The sequence below is a fragment of the Palaemon carinicauda genome, chromosome 29 (genome assembly GCF_036898095.1).
Source record: "Palaemon carinicauda isolate YSFRI2023 chromosome 29, ASM3689809v2, whole genome shotgun sequence".
NCBI lineage: Eukaryota > Metazoa > Arthropoda > Malacostraca > Decapoda > Palaemonidae > Palaemon > Palaemon carinicauda.
Genome location: NC_090753.1, coordinates 69,869,165 through 69,889,249, shown reverse-complemented (window position 1 = coordinate 69,889,249; position 20,085 = coordinate 69,869,165). Strand labels below are relative to the sequence as shown.

At 45.9% G+C, this 20,085-nt stretch overlaps 1 protein-coding gene across 1 annotated transcript in view; it reads left to right on the top strand.

The window, feature by feature from the left end:
• Positions 1–20,085, top strand: part of LOC137622231 (sesquipedalian-1-like) — a 57,239-nt gene that overhangs the window by 8,641 nt on the left and 28,513 nt on the right. Inside the window, exon 2 of the mRNA XM_068352726.1 lies at positions 11,042–11,176. Within this exon, the coding sequence (XP_068208827.1) occupies positions 11,090–11,176 (87 nt within the window). The 5' untranslated portion in view covers positions 11,042–11,089. The remainder of the gene's footprint in view (positions 1–11,041; positions 11,177–20,085) is intronic.

The following is a 20,085-nucleotide window of genomic DNA, read 5'->3' as shown; positions in this document are numbered from 1 at the left end:
TGGCACCCTAGCAGTACCAGCTGAACTCGTCTGAGTCCGTGGTTAGGCTGGAGGAACGTAGAGAGTAGAGGTCCCCTTTTTTGTTTTGTTTCTTGTTGATGTCGGCTACCCCCCAAAATTGGGGGAAGTGCCTTGGTATATGGATGGATGGACAGTAAATTATTAAAAACCTTTCATCTTTTGAGATAAGAATGTGTTTTCAGAGGTGCAGTAATGGCCTTTGAATCTTTTAACAAGATAGTGGCTTTTATTGATAAGAGGTAAGAGGGGGAAGCCCCACCCATCTGCCTGTCACAGAATAGCCAGTTTAGTTTTTGACCAAAGAGGGCACAAACATGCTGTTGCACTCCTTTCAATTGTTGATTATTTTCTTACATTTCTTTGTGATAGGCATTGGCTTTTTATTTTTCATTTGAGAGAGCTCTCATTTTTAAGCGGAAGCTCACCAAAAGGTAAGCACTTGGTGAAATGAATTTTGTACCTATGAGGATATGAACCTTCGAAATCCCATGTGCTGCATACTTTTGTAAAGGGGTGACTGTAAGCAGACACCCTTCCTTCGCAATATTGTTCAAGTCTAGGAAGATGAACACAGAACCTGATTTGTCTTGCTTTGAGGTAGTTTCTCTGCCTCGGGAGGGAGTTGTCTATTGGGACTGAGTTTCATCCTATCTGCGTACTTAATAGTGAAAATTATTCTTCTGGCAGGGTCACCTGGTGTCAACGGTGTTCTATGAATGGTGATTCCAGTGTTGCAGTCAGTGATTATTCTATAGCAAGGGAACCCTATTCTCGACATGACTCCACATTTATTTTATCTTGATTGTTTGAAGCATTCAACATTTCATATAATTTTTATAGGTAGTAGGATGGCCAGGGCACCAGCCACCTGTTGAGATACTACCGATAGAGAGTTAACGGGTCCTTTGACTGGCCGGTCAGTACTACATCGGGTTCTTCTCATTGATTACGGTTCACTTTCCCTTTGTCTACACATACAACGAATAGTCTGGCCTAATCTTTACAGATTCTCCAATGTCCTCATACACCTGACAACATTGAGTTGTTCCGTAACTGAAATACAAACCACACTATTTAATATGGGTATTACTTTCGGCGTAGCTGAAATGACGAGCCATTAGAATTTTAACGAGGGTTTACTTGCTACCTCTCCCCCCCTCATACACCTGTGATTAGCCCACTTTGCTTTTGGCTTGGGTGACGATCAGACGTGTCTGCTCCCACCCTCGCTTACTTTGACAGCCTTTGATCTTTGTTTTTGCTTTTTCTTTTATACAGTGTGTATGAAGTTGGCCTCTACCATGTGGAAGTGTCCCGGCTTACCTGACCGCCCTTGTGGTACTTACATGTCGGCGGTCGACACCGACCCTCACACCTTATGTCCTTTTTGTAGGGGTCAACGGTGTGATAGGAATAGAGTATGTGGTGAGTGTAGGGAGTGGTCTACCTCCCAGTGGGAGAGGTTTTCCCGGCGGCGGAAGAAGTCCAAACGGGATATTTCTCCTTCAGGGGTTTCCTTGAAGAGAGAAAATCCCAAGGACTCTTCCGTAGCCCAAACCTCCTCCGAAGCTCCCACTCGATTGGTCTCTTCCGAGAGGCCGTCGAGTGGTAGTGTATGCCGTACTTACGTTCACCAACCTCGGGGTTCGGGAGAGGGAGTTGCCTCGCATAGTGAGGCAGCTCCTCCTCCTCCCCCGGGGGAGGATATTTCTGATAACAATGTGTCTAACAACGATTTGTTACAGCTTTGGGCTTCCTTGGGGCTTCAGGGTTCGCCCTCCAAGGAAGCCCTGTTTGACATAATCAGGTTGGGGGCTGCTGTCAAACAGTCTCTGACGGTAGCAGAGGTTGATCCCCTGTCTATCGTCGACGTTGTTGTGGCAGGGGCTTCCGATGAGTTAGGTCAAACCCCTGCTATGGTTCCCGATGTAGCTGAAGGCTTAGTTCCCCCTTCCGAACATCCTTCGAGGGAGGAGCCAAGTCCAACGGTCTCTCCTGCAGGTGATTCTCCCCCTCGGGGGAGTTCACGAACAGAGACTCCTCTTCGGAGGACTGACGATGGTCTGCCTGCTGCCCCCAGAGAACGTATCAGACGGAAAACTCGCCCTCCTCTTCGCCGTAGAGGCCTTCCTTCTCCCCACAAGGGAGTTAGGAGGCGCCTCTTCAGTTCTTCGCCTTCGCAGCCCCCGCAGAGGATCCTCCTCGCCGTGCACCGACCGTTGCAGCTGCATCCCTGGACCTCTCTGCAGATCGTTCACGATCTCCTTCGCCTGCCAGACCTGCTGACCTCCTGTCTCCGTTCCTGGCCGTTGACGCCCTGTGGGCGCCCACGCACCCCGTTATCCAACGCATGTCGATGCCTTCGGGGCAAAAGGGGTTTTCTCACATTGTGAGTAAGTCCCTTAAGCGCCAGGTATCCCCTGCGCGCCAACGTTCTCTGCGCACAAGCTCTCGCCTGCTGTTCCTGAGACATCACTTCAGAGACCTCCTGTTCCAGGGACAACGCGCCAGCGATCTCCTGTTGAGACTATGCGCCAGTGCTCTCCTGCTCGCCAGCGCTCACCTGCGCGCCAGCGACGATCTTCTCCTCGCCAATGCACATCTGCGCGCCCTCATCCTGATGCGCGGCACGCGCGCCCACGATCTCCTGCTTGCCAGCGCTCTTCATCTACGCGCCAGCGTTCGCCTACACGCCAGCGTTCGCCTACGTGTCAACGTTCGCCTGAGCGCCCACGATCTCCGGATCTGGGCGTAGGAGGGAAATCTTTCTTCTTCCCGTCAGCGATCTCCTACGCGCCTTCGGACCTCGCCTGCGCACCATCTTGCACACCTGTTCCAGCTCCTGCTGTGCGCCCTCCTGCACGCCCACGCACTAGGGGTATTTCCCCTGCGCGTGCGTGCACGCCTTCTGGAGCTCATCGAGATCCTGTGTGCCCACACACGCGTGAGCAATCACCTCCGCACGCGCATGCGCTTGCACACCCTTCTGTGCACCCTCTGCTTTCACCAGATCGTGCGCCACCGATCACCTGCGCGCTCGCGCGCCCCATCACCTGCGCGCCAACGCGCCCGCTCCCCTGTGCGCAGTCGCTCGCCTGCGCGCCATTGCTCGATCGCTCGCTAGTGCGCCATCACTCTCCTGCACGCCAGCGCACTCGGCCGCGTGCCCACGCGCGCCCTCGCCACCATCGCCCGCGCGCGAACCAGGGAAATTCCCATCGTGCGAGCGCCAGCGCGATCCCCAGCACAATCCTCAGTGCGATTTCCATTGGGATTCACAGCGCGAGCCCCCGCTCGAAGCTACAAGAACGAGAGCCTCCTGGTCGTCATCTTCACATTCTCCCCCCCGCAAGCGCAGATCAGCGCTCCCGCAGGAGGAGGGGAGAACTCCGGATAGGTCCAAGAACCAACCTTCTTCCCTTTCTTTTCAGGCAGGCCCAGTAGTAGTTTCTACTCCGAAGGATCGCCCGATCCCCTTCCCTCCAGAGGGAGTCTCTGACAGTACAGCTGTCAGTAAGCAGCCATGGTTCGGGTCCCTTGTCAGAGCCGTCATGCAGGCTTTCAAACCTGCCTTCTCTGAAATGGGCCTCAAATCAATGGCAGCTCCGACCCCACTGAAGAGGAAGAGAGGAGTAGAAGTCGTGGTAACTTCTCCAGGGTCAAGCTGGCTCCCCGGAAGTCCTTGAGGAAGGCTCTTCCCCCCCCCAGACTTTCTCTCCCTCTCCTGTGGACGAGGATTTTCCATCCTCAGGGGAGTCTACCGAGATGAGACGTGCTCCTATCGCACCAATGGGAGAAACCCCACCTCGTACAGGAGAATCGTCCCGGGTTGGGGCGGAGAAGAGCCCACAGACGTTGTTGTTGGGGTCCGGTATTCCTCCCAGGAGGGAACATAAGGACTCTAAGACCATCCCCACGTCATCCTCAAGGATTCGACCAGAGCCAACAAGACCCGCAGAGAACGTCCACGTGTCCCCCCAAGAAGAGCCTTTGGGGACGGGAGACTTTGCTGCCAGTTCTCCAGGAGGGAAGCCAGAGGAGTCAGAGCATGCCTTCTGGCAGGTTCTGACCCTGATGAGGCATCTCAATGGGTTCCCGGATCCTGAGATTCCTCCTTGAGAGGGCAAGGACACAGTCCTGGACTGAGTCTTTGGCACTCAGAAGCCCAGCTAAGGCCAGTGCAGCTTTGCCCTGGTCCCAAGGGGTGAAGAGTGCCAGGGATAAGGTTGAGGTCCAGCTCTCCGAGCTCGCCTCCTCCAGCCGTTCCTCTGCTGGCAACAAGTTCCTCCCTCCTCCTCGTATCCACCAGTGGAGGTACTTTGAGATCGTGGAGGAGTCTTGTTTAGCTCTTCCCTTGCACCACTCTGTGGAAGAGCTCACCAAGGGAGTCCCTCTAGAGAGACTCTCTAGCCGGCAAGTGTCTTTCTCGGCGACAGAGATCCCAAGTCAGGAGAAGGTTGCGAAGTGTGCCATGCAGGTTACTTCGTGGCTGGATGTCTGGCTGGGGTCTCTTGGCATCCTGTTGCGATCCGAGGACCTGTCTAACGAGAGCACCAGGAAGGCCCTGGAGACCTTCATCCTTTCGGGCACCTACACCATTGAGTTTCTGGTCCACCAAGTCTCGAACTTGTGGGCCAATTCCATTCTGAAACGACGTGATGCGGTGGCAGAGAGGTTCCACTCGAAGGTCCCAGCTGTTGAGGTCAACAGGCTCAGACATTCTTCCATTTTGGGAAAGAATCTGTTTGAGCCTAAAGACGTGGAACAGGCAGCTGAGAGGTGGAGGAAGTCCAACCAGGACATTCGCCTACATAGGGCTCTTACATCAAAGCCCTATAAACCTCCAGCACCTCAACAACCCCGCCCGTCCAAGACGACGAAACCGGCAGTGGTAGCAAAGGCAACGGTGTCGAAACCCTTTCCTGTCAAAGACAAGAAAGGCAAAAAGTCCTTCAGGGGAGGGAAAAATCCTAGAGGGAGTGGCCGAGGCCGCAAACGCTAGGATTGGCAATCCCCCTGCATGTCCATCAGTGGGGGGATGCCTACAAAGTTGCGCAATCAGGTGGCAGCAACTCAGGGCCAATTCCTGGACGATTTCCGTAATCAGTCAGGGATATCGCGTCCCGTTCACAACATCTCTACCTCCCCTGACAGCGGATCCAGTGTCGTTGAGCTCCTTTGCCATGGGATCGGCAAGGGGCAAGCCCTACTGGCAGAAGTCGAGACCATGTTAAAGAAGGGCGCTCTCCAGGAGGTCGTCGATGGTTCCCCAGGCTTCTTCAGTCGACTCTTTCTTGTAAGGAAGGCGTCTGGAGGCTGGAGACCAGTCATTGACCTCTCAGCTCTGAACAGGTTTGTCAAACAAGCCCCATTCAGCATGGAGACGGCGGACACGGTCAGACTTGCAGTGAGACCACAAGACTTCATGTGTACACTGGACCTGAAGGACGCGTACTTCCAGATCCCAGTCCATCCGTCTTCAAGGAAGTACTTAAGATTCAGCCTAGACAACAAGATCTACCAGTTCAAGGTGCTGTGTTTCGGTCTCTCCACAGCACCTCAGGTATTTACCAGTGTGTTCACCCTGATTTCTTTGTGGGCACACAGGATCGGCATCCGTCTCCTCCGTTATCTGGATGACTGGCTGATCGTAGGAGACTCGGAGTTGACCCTTCTTCGACACCGAGACAAGCTTCTGGGACTTTGCCAAGATTTGGGGATCATGGTAAATCTCGAGAAGTCTTCTCTGTTTCCAACTCAACGACTGGTATATCTAGGCATGATCTTGGACACCAATCTCCACAAAGCCTTCCCATCAGACGACAGGATAGCAAGGCTGAGGAGGGTCGCAGATCCTTTCCTCAGATGAGAAGAACTCCGAGCCCAATCGTGGTTACGTCTCCTTGGTCACCTTTCTTCCCTGGCCCGTCTAGTTCCAAACGGTCGCCTCAGGATGAGATCCCTGCAATGGCGACTCAAATCCCGGTGGAATCAGGGACACTATTCCCCGGACGTCTTGATCTCTATGGGTCCTGCGGAACAGACGGACCTTCAGTGGTGGGTGACAGACGAGAACCTACGAAAGGGAGTGGATCTTCTTGACCTCCCCCCGGATTTGATGCTGTTCTCGGACGACTCAAAGAAAGGGTAGGGGGCCCATGTTCTGAACCACAGGACCTCAGGCCTGTGGTCAGAATCAGAAAAGTGCCTCCACATAAATCTGCAAGAAATGAAGGCCGTATTCCTGGCACTTCAACAGTTCCAATAGTACCAGACGGGTCACTCCGTGGTGGTGATGAGCAACAACACCGCGGTAGTGGCTTACGTCAGCAAGCAGGGAGGTACCTTTTCAGAGCAGCTATCCCATCTGGCAGTAGAGATACTGAGATGGACCGAAGTCCACTCGATTTGACTATCAGCTCGCTTCATTCCAGGCAAGAGGAATGTGCTCGCAGACAGTCTGAGCAGGGCATCCCAGGTAGTGAGTACCGAGTGCTCTTTGGATCGTCTAGTAGCCAACAAAGTCCTGACTTTGTGGGGTTCCCCGACGGTGGATCTGTTCACGACAGCTTTGAATTTCAATAACCTTGATAGCTCCGCTATGGCATCACGCAGAGTGGTTTCCGGACCTTCTACAGCTCCTGACGGAACTCCCGAGAGAACTTCCTCAACGACACGAGCTACTCAAACAACCACAGTCCAACATCTTACACAAAGCCGTTGCTTCGCTGCGGCTTCACGCCTGGAGACTATCCAGCATCTCCTTACAGAGAGAGGCTTTTCGCAACAAGTTGCTGAAAGGATGTCTCGACACCTGCGAAAGTAATAGCGGAGTTTCTCGTGTATTTGCGGGAAGAAATGCGCCTTTCAGTCTCAGCAGTGAAAGGCTATCGCTCAGCCATAAGTCTTGCCTTCAGGCCCAAAGGAATGGACATTTCCTCTTCGCTGGAACTTTCTCTACTCATACGAAGTTATGAACTTACCTGCCCTCAGTCGGAAGTGAAACCTCCTCCATGGAACGTGGTTCGAGTCCTCAGGTCTCTTAAGAGACCTCCCTTCGAACCATTACGCCAGGCTTCTGATCCCCACCTGACTTGGAAGACGGTGTTCCTACTTGCTTTGGCCTCGGCCTAGCGAGTCGGCGAACTTCATGGTCTCTCGTATGACATCGCCCATTCAAGGGGAAGGGGGGAGGTAATGTTCAGATTCGTCCCTGAGTTTGTTGCTAAGACTCAAAATCCAGGATTGCCGGACCCTCGGTTCGACTCCATCCGGATTTCGAGTCTTCGTTCTGTAACAGATGATCCAGACCATCTCCTACTGTGCCCAGTGAGGAGTTTGAGGCTCAATCTTAAGAGAACAGCTGCAATTTGTCCTCGGTTGCAGTTATTGTTTGTGAGCACCGGAAGGACGAAGAGGAGGGTCACTAAGAATGCTATCTTAGCGTAGATTCGCAGGGTTATCCATCATTCCCTGAATCCCGACCCTCCTCCGTCACGTCGCCCTAGAGCACACGATGTCAGGGGCATTGCTACGTCCCTGGCCTTCAAGAAGAACTACTCAGTGACGCAGGTTTTACAAGCAGGGGTTTGAAATGTCAGACAACCTTCACAGCCCATTACCTGCAAGATGTGACACACAGGAGGCTCGATATGTTTTCTATCGGCCCTGTGGTGGCTGCACAACAACTGGTTCAAACCTCAGGCTCCTTAATGGACAAGTAGCAGAGGGTTGAAGGCATTGTTACCTGGTTTTAGTCTGCATGAATGAAAAGGTATGTCTGGCCCTTATTCTTTTCTTCATTCTCCCCTCTCTTTGGGAAAGCAACATTCTGGGTTCTCTGCACAGCTGACCTCAAACCACTGCAGGTAAACCATGTTTCCTTGTGTTCCTAGTATTAAGATAATACTGTCACGTCCCCACACCCTTACGAGGTGGTATTGGGAACGTCCTATCCTAGAATTCCATCTAAAGGACTTCAGGTCAACTTCCTAGGACGAGTCACACTTCATTCCTTCACACACAAGCTTACGTTGGCAGCGGTCCTTGCAGAGCAAGATATTTGCGAGGTGCAGGGACTCCTTATCATTGAGTACTGACACACTCAGATACTGAGTCCCCGGGCAAGAAGCCAAAAGCCAGTAATGGCTGGGACTTACCACCCTACCTAAGGGTTGAGTCACCCATATTAAATAGCGTGGTTTGTATTTCAGTTACGGAACAAATGACAAATTCGTAGATAATTTGTATTTTTCCTAACTATACAAACCTTAGCTATTTAATCAAACTTGCCCACCAGCCCTGTCCCTTGTGAAGTCCTACCTCTAAGCAAAGTGAGCTAATCACAGGTGTTTGAGGCGGGGGAGGCGTAGCAAGCTACCCCTCCCTACCCCCTCGCTAACTAGCGAGTTGGTAGTAAACCCTCATTAACTAGCGAGGGGGTAGTAAACCCTCGTTAAAATTCTAATGGCTCGTCATTTCAGCTACGCCGAAAGTAATACCCATATTAAATAGCTAAGGTTTATATAGTTAGGAAAAATACAAATTATCTACGAATTTGTCATATTACCAAGCAATTCTTCTTCACCCAAGGGGTTACCTACTGCACTGTAAATGTTCAGTGGCTACTTTCCTCGTGGTAAGGGTAGAAGAGACTCTTTAGCTATGGTAAGCAGCTCTTCTAGGAGAAGGACCCTCCAAAATCAAACCATTGTTCTCTATTCTAGGGTAGTGCCATAGCTTCTGTACTATGGTATTCCACTATCTTGGGTTAGAGTTCTCTTGCTTGAGGGTACACTCGGGCACACTATTCTATCTAATTTCTCTTCCTCTTGTTTTGTTAAAGTTTTTATAGTTTTTATAGGAAATATTTATTTTGATATTGTTATTGTTCTTAAAATATTTTATTTTTCCTAGTTTCCTATCCTCACTGGGCTATTCTCCCTGTTTGGGCCTCTGGGCTTATAGCATCCTGCTTTTCCATCTAGGGTTGTAGCTTAGCACGTAATGATGATAACAATACCCTCATAACAAAACATGCAGTGTAGTGGTTTGTGTTGTGGCAAAGGAAAGTCTTGTAGCTTTCTCCTCAGAGGGAATGCGTTGGGACTCGTAGCAATTGCTTTCCTCTTTTGATGTGGAGTGATGGAGTGTTACCTTGAGGGCCAGTCAAGCAAGTGTGAGCCAATGTTACAGTTGCTGCTGTTGTATCGGGAGCAGTCCTTCTTGACCTGAACATCAGCCCTTTAGGCCAGTGGAGGATGGGAGTGTATGTGCCCACTTTTTTTTCAAAACAATCGCTATTTACACAATGGCTCCTCACCCTGGTGCGCTCCCTGTGCCTTACGAAACGTATCCACTGAGTGTTACCTTTGGGGTTGGTTAATGATTGTGAGCCAAGTGTTACAGCCCCTGCTGTTTCATCAGTTGCAGGTGAACTTTTATAATTGGACCTATCTCCAGCACCATATGGTAGCCTGATATGGGTATCGTTCACAAAAGGGGCATCGTTTCCGCTACTAATTGTCCTGTTACAGAGCATAGCCTTAACTCAAATCACGTCTGGTACCTGTGGGGTTGGATAGTTATCGTGAGCTTGGGGTATCAGCTATCCCTGTTCATCTTTGAGCTAATGTCAAACTTTTCAGGGATGGGGCTTCCGTCACCTTTGTTGTCTCACAGACAGTGATGAAGACCCAGTACCAATCAGTCTTGAAAACTAGTTTTGAACTTTCTCAATCCTATCTCTCTTTTGCTGGCTGGTGTTGCAGCTTTCTCATTAGCCCTAGAAGGAAGAATTCACAAGACTGGACTTGTCAGTAGCCCTCAGGTTTACCAGTGTGTACTTGAAGCTAATGGTTGGTCTGAAGACGTCGGACCATCTTTGCCTCTGTGTACCTTATGAACGTTGCCCACAGACCCTTGTAAACTTTTTCTTGGGTCCTGATGTGGCTGCTCAGTAACTTTGGAGCACATTCAATTGCTGTTGACCAAATTACCTTATTGAAGACATAGTCTCTCTTGATAGCTCAGTCGGTATGGTCCCTGCCAGCATGGTTTCCAGTCGTACAGGTGGTGGTTCGAATCCCCACCCGGCCAGAAGCTGTTACCATAAAATGAATTCCAAGTGGATATATATTCCCAAGGTAGAATTTGGTATTTAATGCCATTCGTGGGTGATATTTATATTTACATACCTATTTCCATATTTGGAAGGACTCAGACTTTAATATGTATGAAAAAGGTAAATTAATGTACTTTTAAAATTTGAAAGATTTAAGCACCTAATTTATGTCGTAAACTCAAGTACCTTAAATCATGATACCACTGTATAGTAAAAAGAGGAATATTGTTTTATTATTGTGTAATCTCCGTCTTTCCCACAATATTTATATGACATTCAAGTGGTATACATATTACCAAATTAAGAAAAATGCTTTTTTAAGAACAAATTGCATGCTGAAGTGGCAAGGTCAAGGTTAGTGTAATGTACTTGGTATACAGCACATTAGATACTCACATCACTTGGAGGAAATGGAGATGTCTTTTTTAATGTAGTACAGTACAGTACTTGAAACAAAAGGCTATTTATTATTTGACATTGTTTATGAAAGACAGTACGTACACATAAATGTACAAACATATCTAATCTATGTACTGTAATTGTATGGGTAAAACCATTGGAAATTTCTCAAATTGTAAAGCTTTTGTAACCTTTGAAGGAGTTGTTTTTGTTTATATGAATTGGCGTACAGTAGGCATACACCTGTATATGCATAATCAGTTTTTCACCACCCATTGCACTAGATGAATCTGCATATATCGCAAGAGCTTATAAACCCAAACTGCATAATATGAACTTGCACCATGTCATGAGATGTCTTTGTCAAGTTTTACTTTTGAAGATAAGTCTGCTTGTGTTGCTACACTTCTTTGTGTGCCATCTGCATAGGTAAGAGTTGAACTCTAGTTCTTGTGTAGGATACGGTTAATGCAGTCCCATATGCTTTCTGTTTGGCAGGTTTGTACTATTGCTGCTAGAGACCTCTAGAAACTGTAGAGTTCCACGATGAAAATAAACGAAAAGAACCTTTGTGCTTACAGCTTATCACAGACGCAAATAGACAAAGAAGGCTATTTACTTAAGAAGGGCGAGGTAAGTTTTGATTATAACACTGTCACTTCTTTTCTTGTCATAGCTGAAGAACCATTTACAAATAATCTCTTGCATCCAGTTGCTTGTGTGTTTGACCATTGGACCTAAGCTGGAAACTTCATACTGTGCTGTATTGTTTCTTTCATTTTTAATTTTCAAAATATTGATGACTTGGAATATAATTTTATTAAGATAGTATGACTTGTTTTGCTTGTAACATATGTTTTATAGTGTACAGTACTGTATTACGTTTGTAGTGACTTTTCTTAAGTTATAAGTGTTAATGCATGCAAGCTGATAAGTTCCAGTTTGGGGGCAATCTGTAGAAAAGACATTTATTCCTACGCAGATACAAACTTCTGAGTCCATCCCTTTGACGAAGGAATTAACTAAATGGAAGACAACCTGTGAATAGTGGATTTCACGCGCCTTTGCTTTATACACGACGCCCAAAAGGTGCTAGCGCGAGGGTTGTAACCTCAGCATTCCATGCTTTTATCTTTCTCTGGTATAATTGGAAGGTTTTATCAGAAAAGGTATATAAGAAGGACTCTTTTCACCGGGCGCCACAGGTCTCTCCCCAGAAATAGATTTTTCCTTCGTCAAAGTCCCTTTTATATGGGTTACTCCTAATCTTGTTTCCTACGACCAGATGATCAAAGAAGATTGATTGCATCATGCTTCGTTGCTAAGCAACCACTGCGCATGCGGCCTAGGAAGCGCTCTCATGACGCTTGATGGCTTCCTCACAACATTCCGGGTCATGAATGGAGGACGCACGTCAGCTTCCTCTCTGCGATCAGACCTGAGCACCATGCCCTCATCTTACCCTTATAGTGCTTAGTGCTTGTGTCTCTAGTGTCTTTAATATTCACTGTCACTTGCGCATCTATCATTATTTGTGAGTTACGAGTGATATGTCGATGTCGCACAGGATGTAGATACAGGATAAGGGGTTCCCGCCTCTTACGACACGCCGGGATAACGTTGGCGCTATTCTAATTGTTTTTGTGCCCCCGCGGCCATGTTAGGCTGGGAGGAACGTAGAGAGTAGAGGTCCCCTTTTTTTTTTTTTCATTTGTTGATGTTGGCTACCCCGCAAAATTGGGGGAAGTGCCTTGGTATATGTATGTATGTATGTATGTATGTATGTATGTATGTACGAGTGGTATGTGCAACATTACTAGTTAGTTGGTTTTATGCGTTCATGCCCCGGCCCGTGGTACATTTATGAGTTGGGTAGAAGTTGATATGCACCTGGTTTTTCCTTCTTGCCGAGGTAAAAGATCTTCAGTGGAATCACCATGCGAGTACTGTTGCCGCATACCGGAGCCCACTTCCTATTGACACTGATTTGACACTGATGTTACTAATCTGGTTCCATTGGTACCAGCAGATAAACTGACTAACCTCCCCTCTTGTTTCTGGTCACGAAATGGCAAATGTGGAGGTAGCAACTATGCAAACCAAGCCTGGTCGGGGTAGTCTTCCATTTTACGGTAACAGAAAACCGTAAAAATGAGTACGCCCTTAAATAGTTTGAAGAACTATCCAGATCTGAAGCCGAAGCCTTAGAATTCTTTCTACAATAGAACGTGTACTTATGGGGTAATTGTGTTCTAGAGGCATGACGCTGTCTTAGCCAAATACTCTAAGCAGTTGTCTCTAAGAGATGATTTAGCCCTGAGAAACTCAGATCTAGTAAGGTCCCCTTCTCTTTTCCCGCACTCTGATGTAGCTACGGCGATGGAATAGGTGGAGAGGCTAGGACAAGGTCCTATGATGAGAAAGGTGGTGGCACCAAGGTTGCCTGCTCCCTTGCAACAGCTAAGGAACCCTACTTTTAAACCAGTTCCTAAGCAAAGAAGACTTTTACCTCCAACATATTTGCTACAACCCAGGAGGCAAGCCCCCAGACCTACCTATCGTTGGAGAGAGGACATCCTTCATGGTAAAGAGGGTGCAGTCTCAGAGGCTTATGCTAGGGAAGGCATGTTCCCCAGCTTACCACCAGTAGGGGGAGGGATGCTTACAAAGATTTTGGTAAAGGTGGCAGGACTTCGGAGCCGACCTTTGGATGGTAGAAGTCCTCCGTTTAGGATGTCGCGTCCCTTTCATAGCCTGTCCGCTACCTCTAACCAGAACTCTTGACTATCTATCCTGCAATTTTATTCGAAAGGCTCGGTAAAAGATCTACTCTTGTTAGAAAAAGTCTCCTAATTGTTGGCCAAAGTAGCTGGGGAAGAAGTCTTAAGCGATTCTCAAGGGTTCCTCAGAAATCTGTTCCTGGTAGAGAAGCTGATGGATAGTTGGAGACACGTTCTAGACTTCTCCCACTTGAATCTTTATGTGCTACAGACAAAGTTCAAAATGGAGACTCCGATCACCATTCTCCAGCCCATCATGAAGAACAATTTCCTTTTGACCATAGACCTGAAAGACGCCTACTTTCAGGTTTGTATTCATTCTTCCTCAAGGAAGTACCTAAAGGTTTCTCTTTCGAGGCAAGATATTTCAGTTCAGAATGCTGTGCTTCGCCCTGTCAACACTCTCAGGTCTTCACCAAACTCTATGTCCTTGTTGCAGTCTTGGCTTATGCTACGGGTTTTATACTTCAGAGGTACTTGGATGACTGGCTTCTCCTAGCAGAATCCCAAGCTCTCATGTTAAGACACAAGGATTAACTTTTAGATCTTTGCAAGGAGTTAGGACGCCAACTGAACCTGCAGAAGTCCAGCCTTGTCCCCCATCAGTCCATCAGGTACCTGTGTATGACCATAGACTCAGTTCGAGCCAAAGCCTATCCATCAGCCGACAGAATCTCGAGATTCAGAGAATTAGCAGTGATTCCTCTGGAAGAGAAACCCTTTCCTGCCCACTCTTGGTAGAAACTGCTTGGTCATCTCTCCTCATTGGAGAAAGAGCCAATGCTCGCAGACATCAGACCACCCTGCAACCCTGCTGTATATACCTTGAGAGATAGTAAACGATCTCCATTGGTGGCTGAATGAGGAGAGCCTGTTAGCGGGAACTCTCCTACAGGCTCCTCTTCCACAACTCTTGTTCACAGATACTTCTTGCCAAGGTTAGGGTGATCACCTAGGAAGGGAGCACATCTCAGGCCAGTGGTCAGAAGAGGACAAGGCCTTTCACATAATTTTCCTTGAATTGAAAGCAGTGCAACTAGCTTTACTCCACTTCTCAGAGATTGAAAGGTCACTCTGTGCTGTTGATGAGCAACAACTCCACTGTAGTGACCTGCATCTCCAAACAAGGAGGCCCAGCCTCTCCTGCTATGCAATCTAGCAGTAGAGATAATCAAGTGGACTTAATGCCAATCAATCTCTATCTCGGTGAGGCTTATCCTAGGGAGAGGAACATCATTGCAGACCATCTGAGCCGCCGAGGGACGACATTTGGTTCAGAATGGTCTTTTCTTCCTCTAATGGTGAAGAGACTTGTGACTTTTTGGGGTTCCCTGTCTCTGGACATGTTCCCCACTTACCTGAATCACACACTCCCAGTGTATTGCACTCCAGTCCCAGACCAAGTTGCAGTAATGGCAGATGCATTTCAACACCCATGAAATGGACTAAAGCTTTATGCCTTCCCACTGTTCTGTCGGATTCACCAGGCAATTAACCCTTTTACTCCCAGGCTATTTGGAAATTTCCAACCCTTAACCCCCAGTGAGTTATTTTTTTCTCAGCACATTTTGCAGTATATTTTTTTTAAAGTGCTCTAACAGCCTTCATTTTTGTCATAGAGAGGTCAGGTTGGTCTCATTCTCTTGGAAAATGCCTGAATTTTCTAAAAAAAATTATCAAAAATGTGAAAAAAATTCTTTTATAGCATTTTCTTGCAAGGACGTACCGGTATGTCCATAGGGGTAAAGGGATGGCTTTTGTGAAACGTACCAGTACGTCCTTTTGGGGCTAAAAGGGTTAACAGATTTTTAACATCCCAGGGATTCAGAGTAATGCTAATAGCTCCAAAGTGGCTAGCAGTGGAATGGTATTCAGACCTGTGAGAAGTTTGAAGAGAACTTCCAGAAGGGCCAAACCTCCTACGACAGCCGCACATAAGTGTGTTCCATGACGCAGTGCATTGCCTGTCTCTTCATGGTTGGAGACTATCCAGCATCGTCTCCAAAAATAAAGTCTTTTCGAGACCAACTGTGAAACAGCTTTCCGGATATCTCCGAAAGTCTTCTGCAGCAGTATTGGCCAAGCGGAAACTCGTCTGTGATTGTTATCATAGGGGGGATATTGCTCCACTTGAAGCTGCTATTCCCCTGATTGCAAACTTTTTGGTGTTCCTGAGGAATAAGAAATCCCTTTGTCACTGCAGTGAAAAGCTACTGCTTGGCCTTGAGACAGGTATTCAAACTGAAAGGGCTTGATCTCTCCTTATCTTAGGAATTCTCAGTTTTTATTAGTAGTTTCGAGCAGTCTTTCCCTCCCCGAGAACTCAAACCCCCTGCCTGGGATGTGACAAAAGTTCTATGGGCCTTAAGACAATCCCTTACCAACCTTTGCCTAAAGCCTTAGATAGGGACATTACCTTAAAGACCTTATTCCTCCTTCCCTTAGCTACAGCCAAGAGAGTAGGTGAATTACATGGTCTATTTTATGTCACATTCCATAGGGTGGAGGGAACTACATACATACATATACCAAGGCACTTCCCCCAATTTTGGGGGGTAGCCGACATCAACAAGAAACAAAACAAAAAAGGGGACCTCTACTCTCTACGTTCCTCCAGCCTAACCAGGGACTCAGCCGAGTTCAGCTGGTACTGCTAGGGTGCCACAGCCCAACCTCCCACATTTCCACCACAGATGAAGCTTCATACTGCTGAGTCCCCTACTGCTGCTACCTCCGCGGTCATCTAAGGCACCGGAGGAAGCAGCAGGGCCTACTGGAACTGCGTCACTATCTTTGTCATTTGTGACCAAAACCCAGAATCTGGTTGAAAACGATCTCAGATTTGACTTTCAAGATCTTGTCTCTCTAGGAGTTAACTGTTGACCCGGGTGACAGTTACTCCGTCCCGTAAGAGCAGTGCGTAAATATCTGAAAAGAATGCTTAGACCAAAAATCCCTAATTTGTTCGTTACCACCGGCTGGTCCATAAAGAAAGTATCCAGAAACACTCTATTTCTGGTTAAGAGAAACAAGTGTGAGAGCCTATAGATCCTCTGGTTAAGCATCGCCAAGGCTCTCCCTTGAGCACATGATATAAGTGGACTTGTTGCAAACCTAACACTCCGCAAAAACCACTAACACAAGTCCTCAAAGCTGGTGTATGGAAGAGACAAACCACTTTTACGGACCATTATCTTAAACATTGCACACGCAGGTCTTTAGACACCTCTATAGGCCCTATTCTTGCAGCACAACAAATAATCTAATTATAAGGTCTTACGGGGCACGTAACTGTTCTTATCTCATGCATTATTCATTTTTTGCATTGTAAGGGTATGTATTGACCCTTTTACCCCCAAAGGACATACTGGTACGTTTCACAAAACTCATCCCTTTACCCCCATGGACGTACCAGTACGTCCTTGCAAAAAACTGCTGTTTAAATTTTTTTTTGCATATTTTTGATAATTTTTTGAGAAAATTCAGGCATTTTCCAAGAGAATGAGACCAACCTGACCTCTCGATGACAAAAATTGAGGCGGTTAGAGCAATTTAAAAAAAATATACTGCAAAATGTGCTGGGAAAAAAATAACTCCCTGGGGGTTAAGGGTTGGAAATTTCCAAATCCCCTGGGGGTAAAAGGGTTAAGCACTAAGACGGTTGATGATTTTGATTGGACTGTAAGCCTTCTCCTGGATTCCACCTTACTGCAAGTAAAAATGTCTTGAATTTAGTATTTGATGATATATCTAATGATATATAGAAATTTTTAATATTAAGTAACTCTTAATGTTCATATGACTTCACCTCCGGCAAAGAAAATTATTCTCTAGACTCTAATGTATGGCTTAGCCTCTTTATGAGCTGGCTACACTATTCACAATTAATTCACTTTGATCTCTTTCTATTCCTTATGGTAATTGTATCTCTGAGAGGAAGGGCATACAGTGCCTCTTAACCCTTTTACCCCCAGGCTATTTGGAACTTTCCAACCCTTAACCCCCAAGGGTTATTTTTTTTTAAGCACATTTTGCAGTATATTTTTTTTTAAATTGCTCTGACAGCCTTAAATTTTGTCATAGAGAGGTCAGGTTGGTCTCATTCTCTCAGAAAATGCCTGAATTTTTTCAAAAAATTATCAAAAATATGAAAGAAAATAATTTTTATAGCATTTTTTTGCAAGGACGTACCGGTACGTCCATGGGGGTAAAGGGATGGGTTTTGTGAAACGTACCAGTATGTCCTTTGGGGGTTAAAGGGTTAACGTCACAGAGACTTCCTCTTACCTAAGGAAGACTCGCATTTAAATGGCTCAGAAGTTTGTATCTGCGTAGGAATATACTACAAATTTTAAAAACAGATTTGTATTTTTCCTGGCTATACAAAGTGGTGAGGGTGAGAACGGGTGTAAGAAATGAGTTAGCGGCTAGAGTGGATATGAATGTGTTGAGGTGGTTTGGCCATGTTGAGAGAATGGAAAATGGCTGTCTGCTAAAGAAGGTGATGAATGCAAGAGTTGATGGGAGAAGTACAAGAGGAAGATGGTGTGAAGAAAGCTCTGGGTGATAGGAGGATAGATGTGAGAGAGGCAAGAGAGCGTGCTAGAAATAGGAATGAATGGCGAGCGATTGTGACGCAGTTCCGGTAGGCCCTGCTGCTTCCTCCGATGCCTTAGATGACCGCGGAGGTAGCAGCAGTAGGGGATTCAGCATTATGAAGCTTCATCTGTGGTGGATAATGTGGGAGGGTGGGCTGTGGCACCCTAGTAATACCAACTGAACTCGGTTGAGTCCCTTGTTAGGCTGGGAGGAACGTAGAGAGTAGAGGTCCCCTTTTTTGTTTTTGGCTCATTTGTTGATGTCGGCTACCCCCCAAAATTGGTGGAAGTGCTTTGGTATATGTATGTATGTATACAAACCCCATGTCATTTATCAAAGATCTCGCCTTAACTGCATACGCAGTGGTTGCTTAGCAACGAAGCTGATGTAATCAATTTTCTGGGATTGTCTGGTCATAGAAAATAAGGCTAGGAGTAACCCATATAAATGATTCAGGTTTGTATAGCTAGGAAAAACAAAATTTTTTTCTTAAATTTGTAGTATGTAGATTTTTTTTTACATCACTTAAGCAGTCCCTACATACAATTGCCACTAAAAAGAAAAATACTATACAGTATATACTATTTGAAAAAAAATAGGTGCATGTAGTTATAAGCTCGTTCTGTGCTTTGTCAGCAATTTCCATGTTAACCCTTTTACCCCCACCATAAGGTTAAATTTCGAGCACATTTTGCTAAATAATTTTTTAAAATTGCTCTAACAAGCTTAATTTTTGTCCTAGAAAGGTCAGGTTGGTCTCATTCTTTTGGAAAATGCCTGAAGTTTCTCGTAAAATTATCAAAAAAATTTAAAAATATGTAATTAACAGTGTTTTGCAAGAACGTACCGGTACGTCCTTTGGGGGTGAAAGGGATAAAATGCATTGAGAAATAATGTTGCCACAAGAATCAGTTTTTATTTTTCTTCGGAACATGATATAGTGATAGGTATTCTATCAAAAAATGTCTAGCAAGTACTGTTATATAATGGTATAAGTTAATGATATTTGAGCTTTTACAGCATAAATATTTTTCCAGACTTTGATATATAGTATAAGCCACCCCTAATTTCTGTCTGTTCTTATTTCCTTATCTATCCACTTTTCAAATTATCTTTTACTGAGGGATATCCAAATATGGAAATCTTTTTCCTGTGAACTTCTATACGTTTGGTATGTAATTTTCCAAGGGTAATGCTTAATGAAATTATGATTTAGAATTTATTTTATAGCTTTCTCTAATAAAACTATAATGAGATTATATTTGTTGGTAGTTTCGCTCAAACTTGTAAAGTCTTTTATAGTTTATTTATGACATATTTGTTTTTGATGTTGTTAATAGTTTATGTATGACATGTCTGTTTTGACGTTGTTACTGTTTTTAGAATGATTTATTGTTAATTTGTTCTCTTCATTTATTTATTTCCTTATTTCCTTTCCTCACTGGGCTATTTTTCCCTGTTGGAGCCTCTGGGCTTATAGCATCTTGCTTTTCCAACTAGGGTTGTAGCTTGGATAGTAATAATAATAATAATAATAAGTAGGTGTGTTGAATTTTGTAAAGTTGAGAGAGTTGCGTGATGTTCCTTTATAATAAGATTTTGTCTGTCAGAAAAGATATTCCAAATGAGATCTGTACTGTACTTCACAGTTTATACAAATTTTTCCTACGCAAATGCAATCCTTTAGTCCCTAGGAGTAGGGAGTGTTTCCAGCGGAACTGCAAGGACTGCTGAAATTGTTAAAAGTGTAGTTAATGACTTTTGTCTTTGACTGCTATGAGTACAGGCATACTGTTATATCCTATTCAAGTTTAATCTTTTTTTCAGTGCACTCATGCCATTTTCCAGGTGTTTCAAGACCTTGGGGACTTTCTTACATTGTTGCTGCATTTACGGGGGAGTGGTATTCCTTTCTCTGGTTTGGATACTTTGGTATACTGAATTTAGAAAATGGCACCACTTTAGGACATTGCTGTGTGCTTGTGCATAGGCGGTGGCCATGGGTTGGTGGCTGAGGTAACATGGAGGTCTGCTCTCTACCATGATCAGTACGAGAAGGGTATTTTGTACCCAATCTGTCTCTAATTTGATCTGCTCCAGAGATCTTTCTCTCTGATGACAATCAGCCTGGTCTTCCATTGGACCCCAATTATGTTGCTGGTT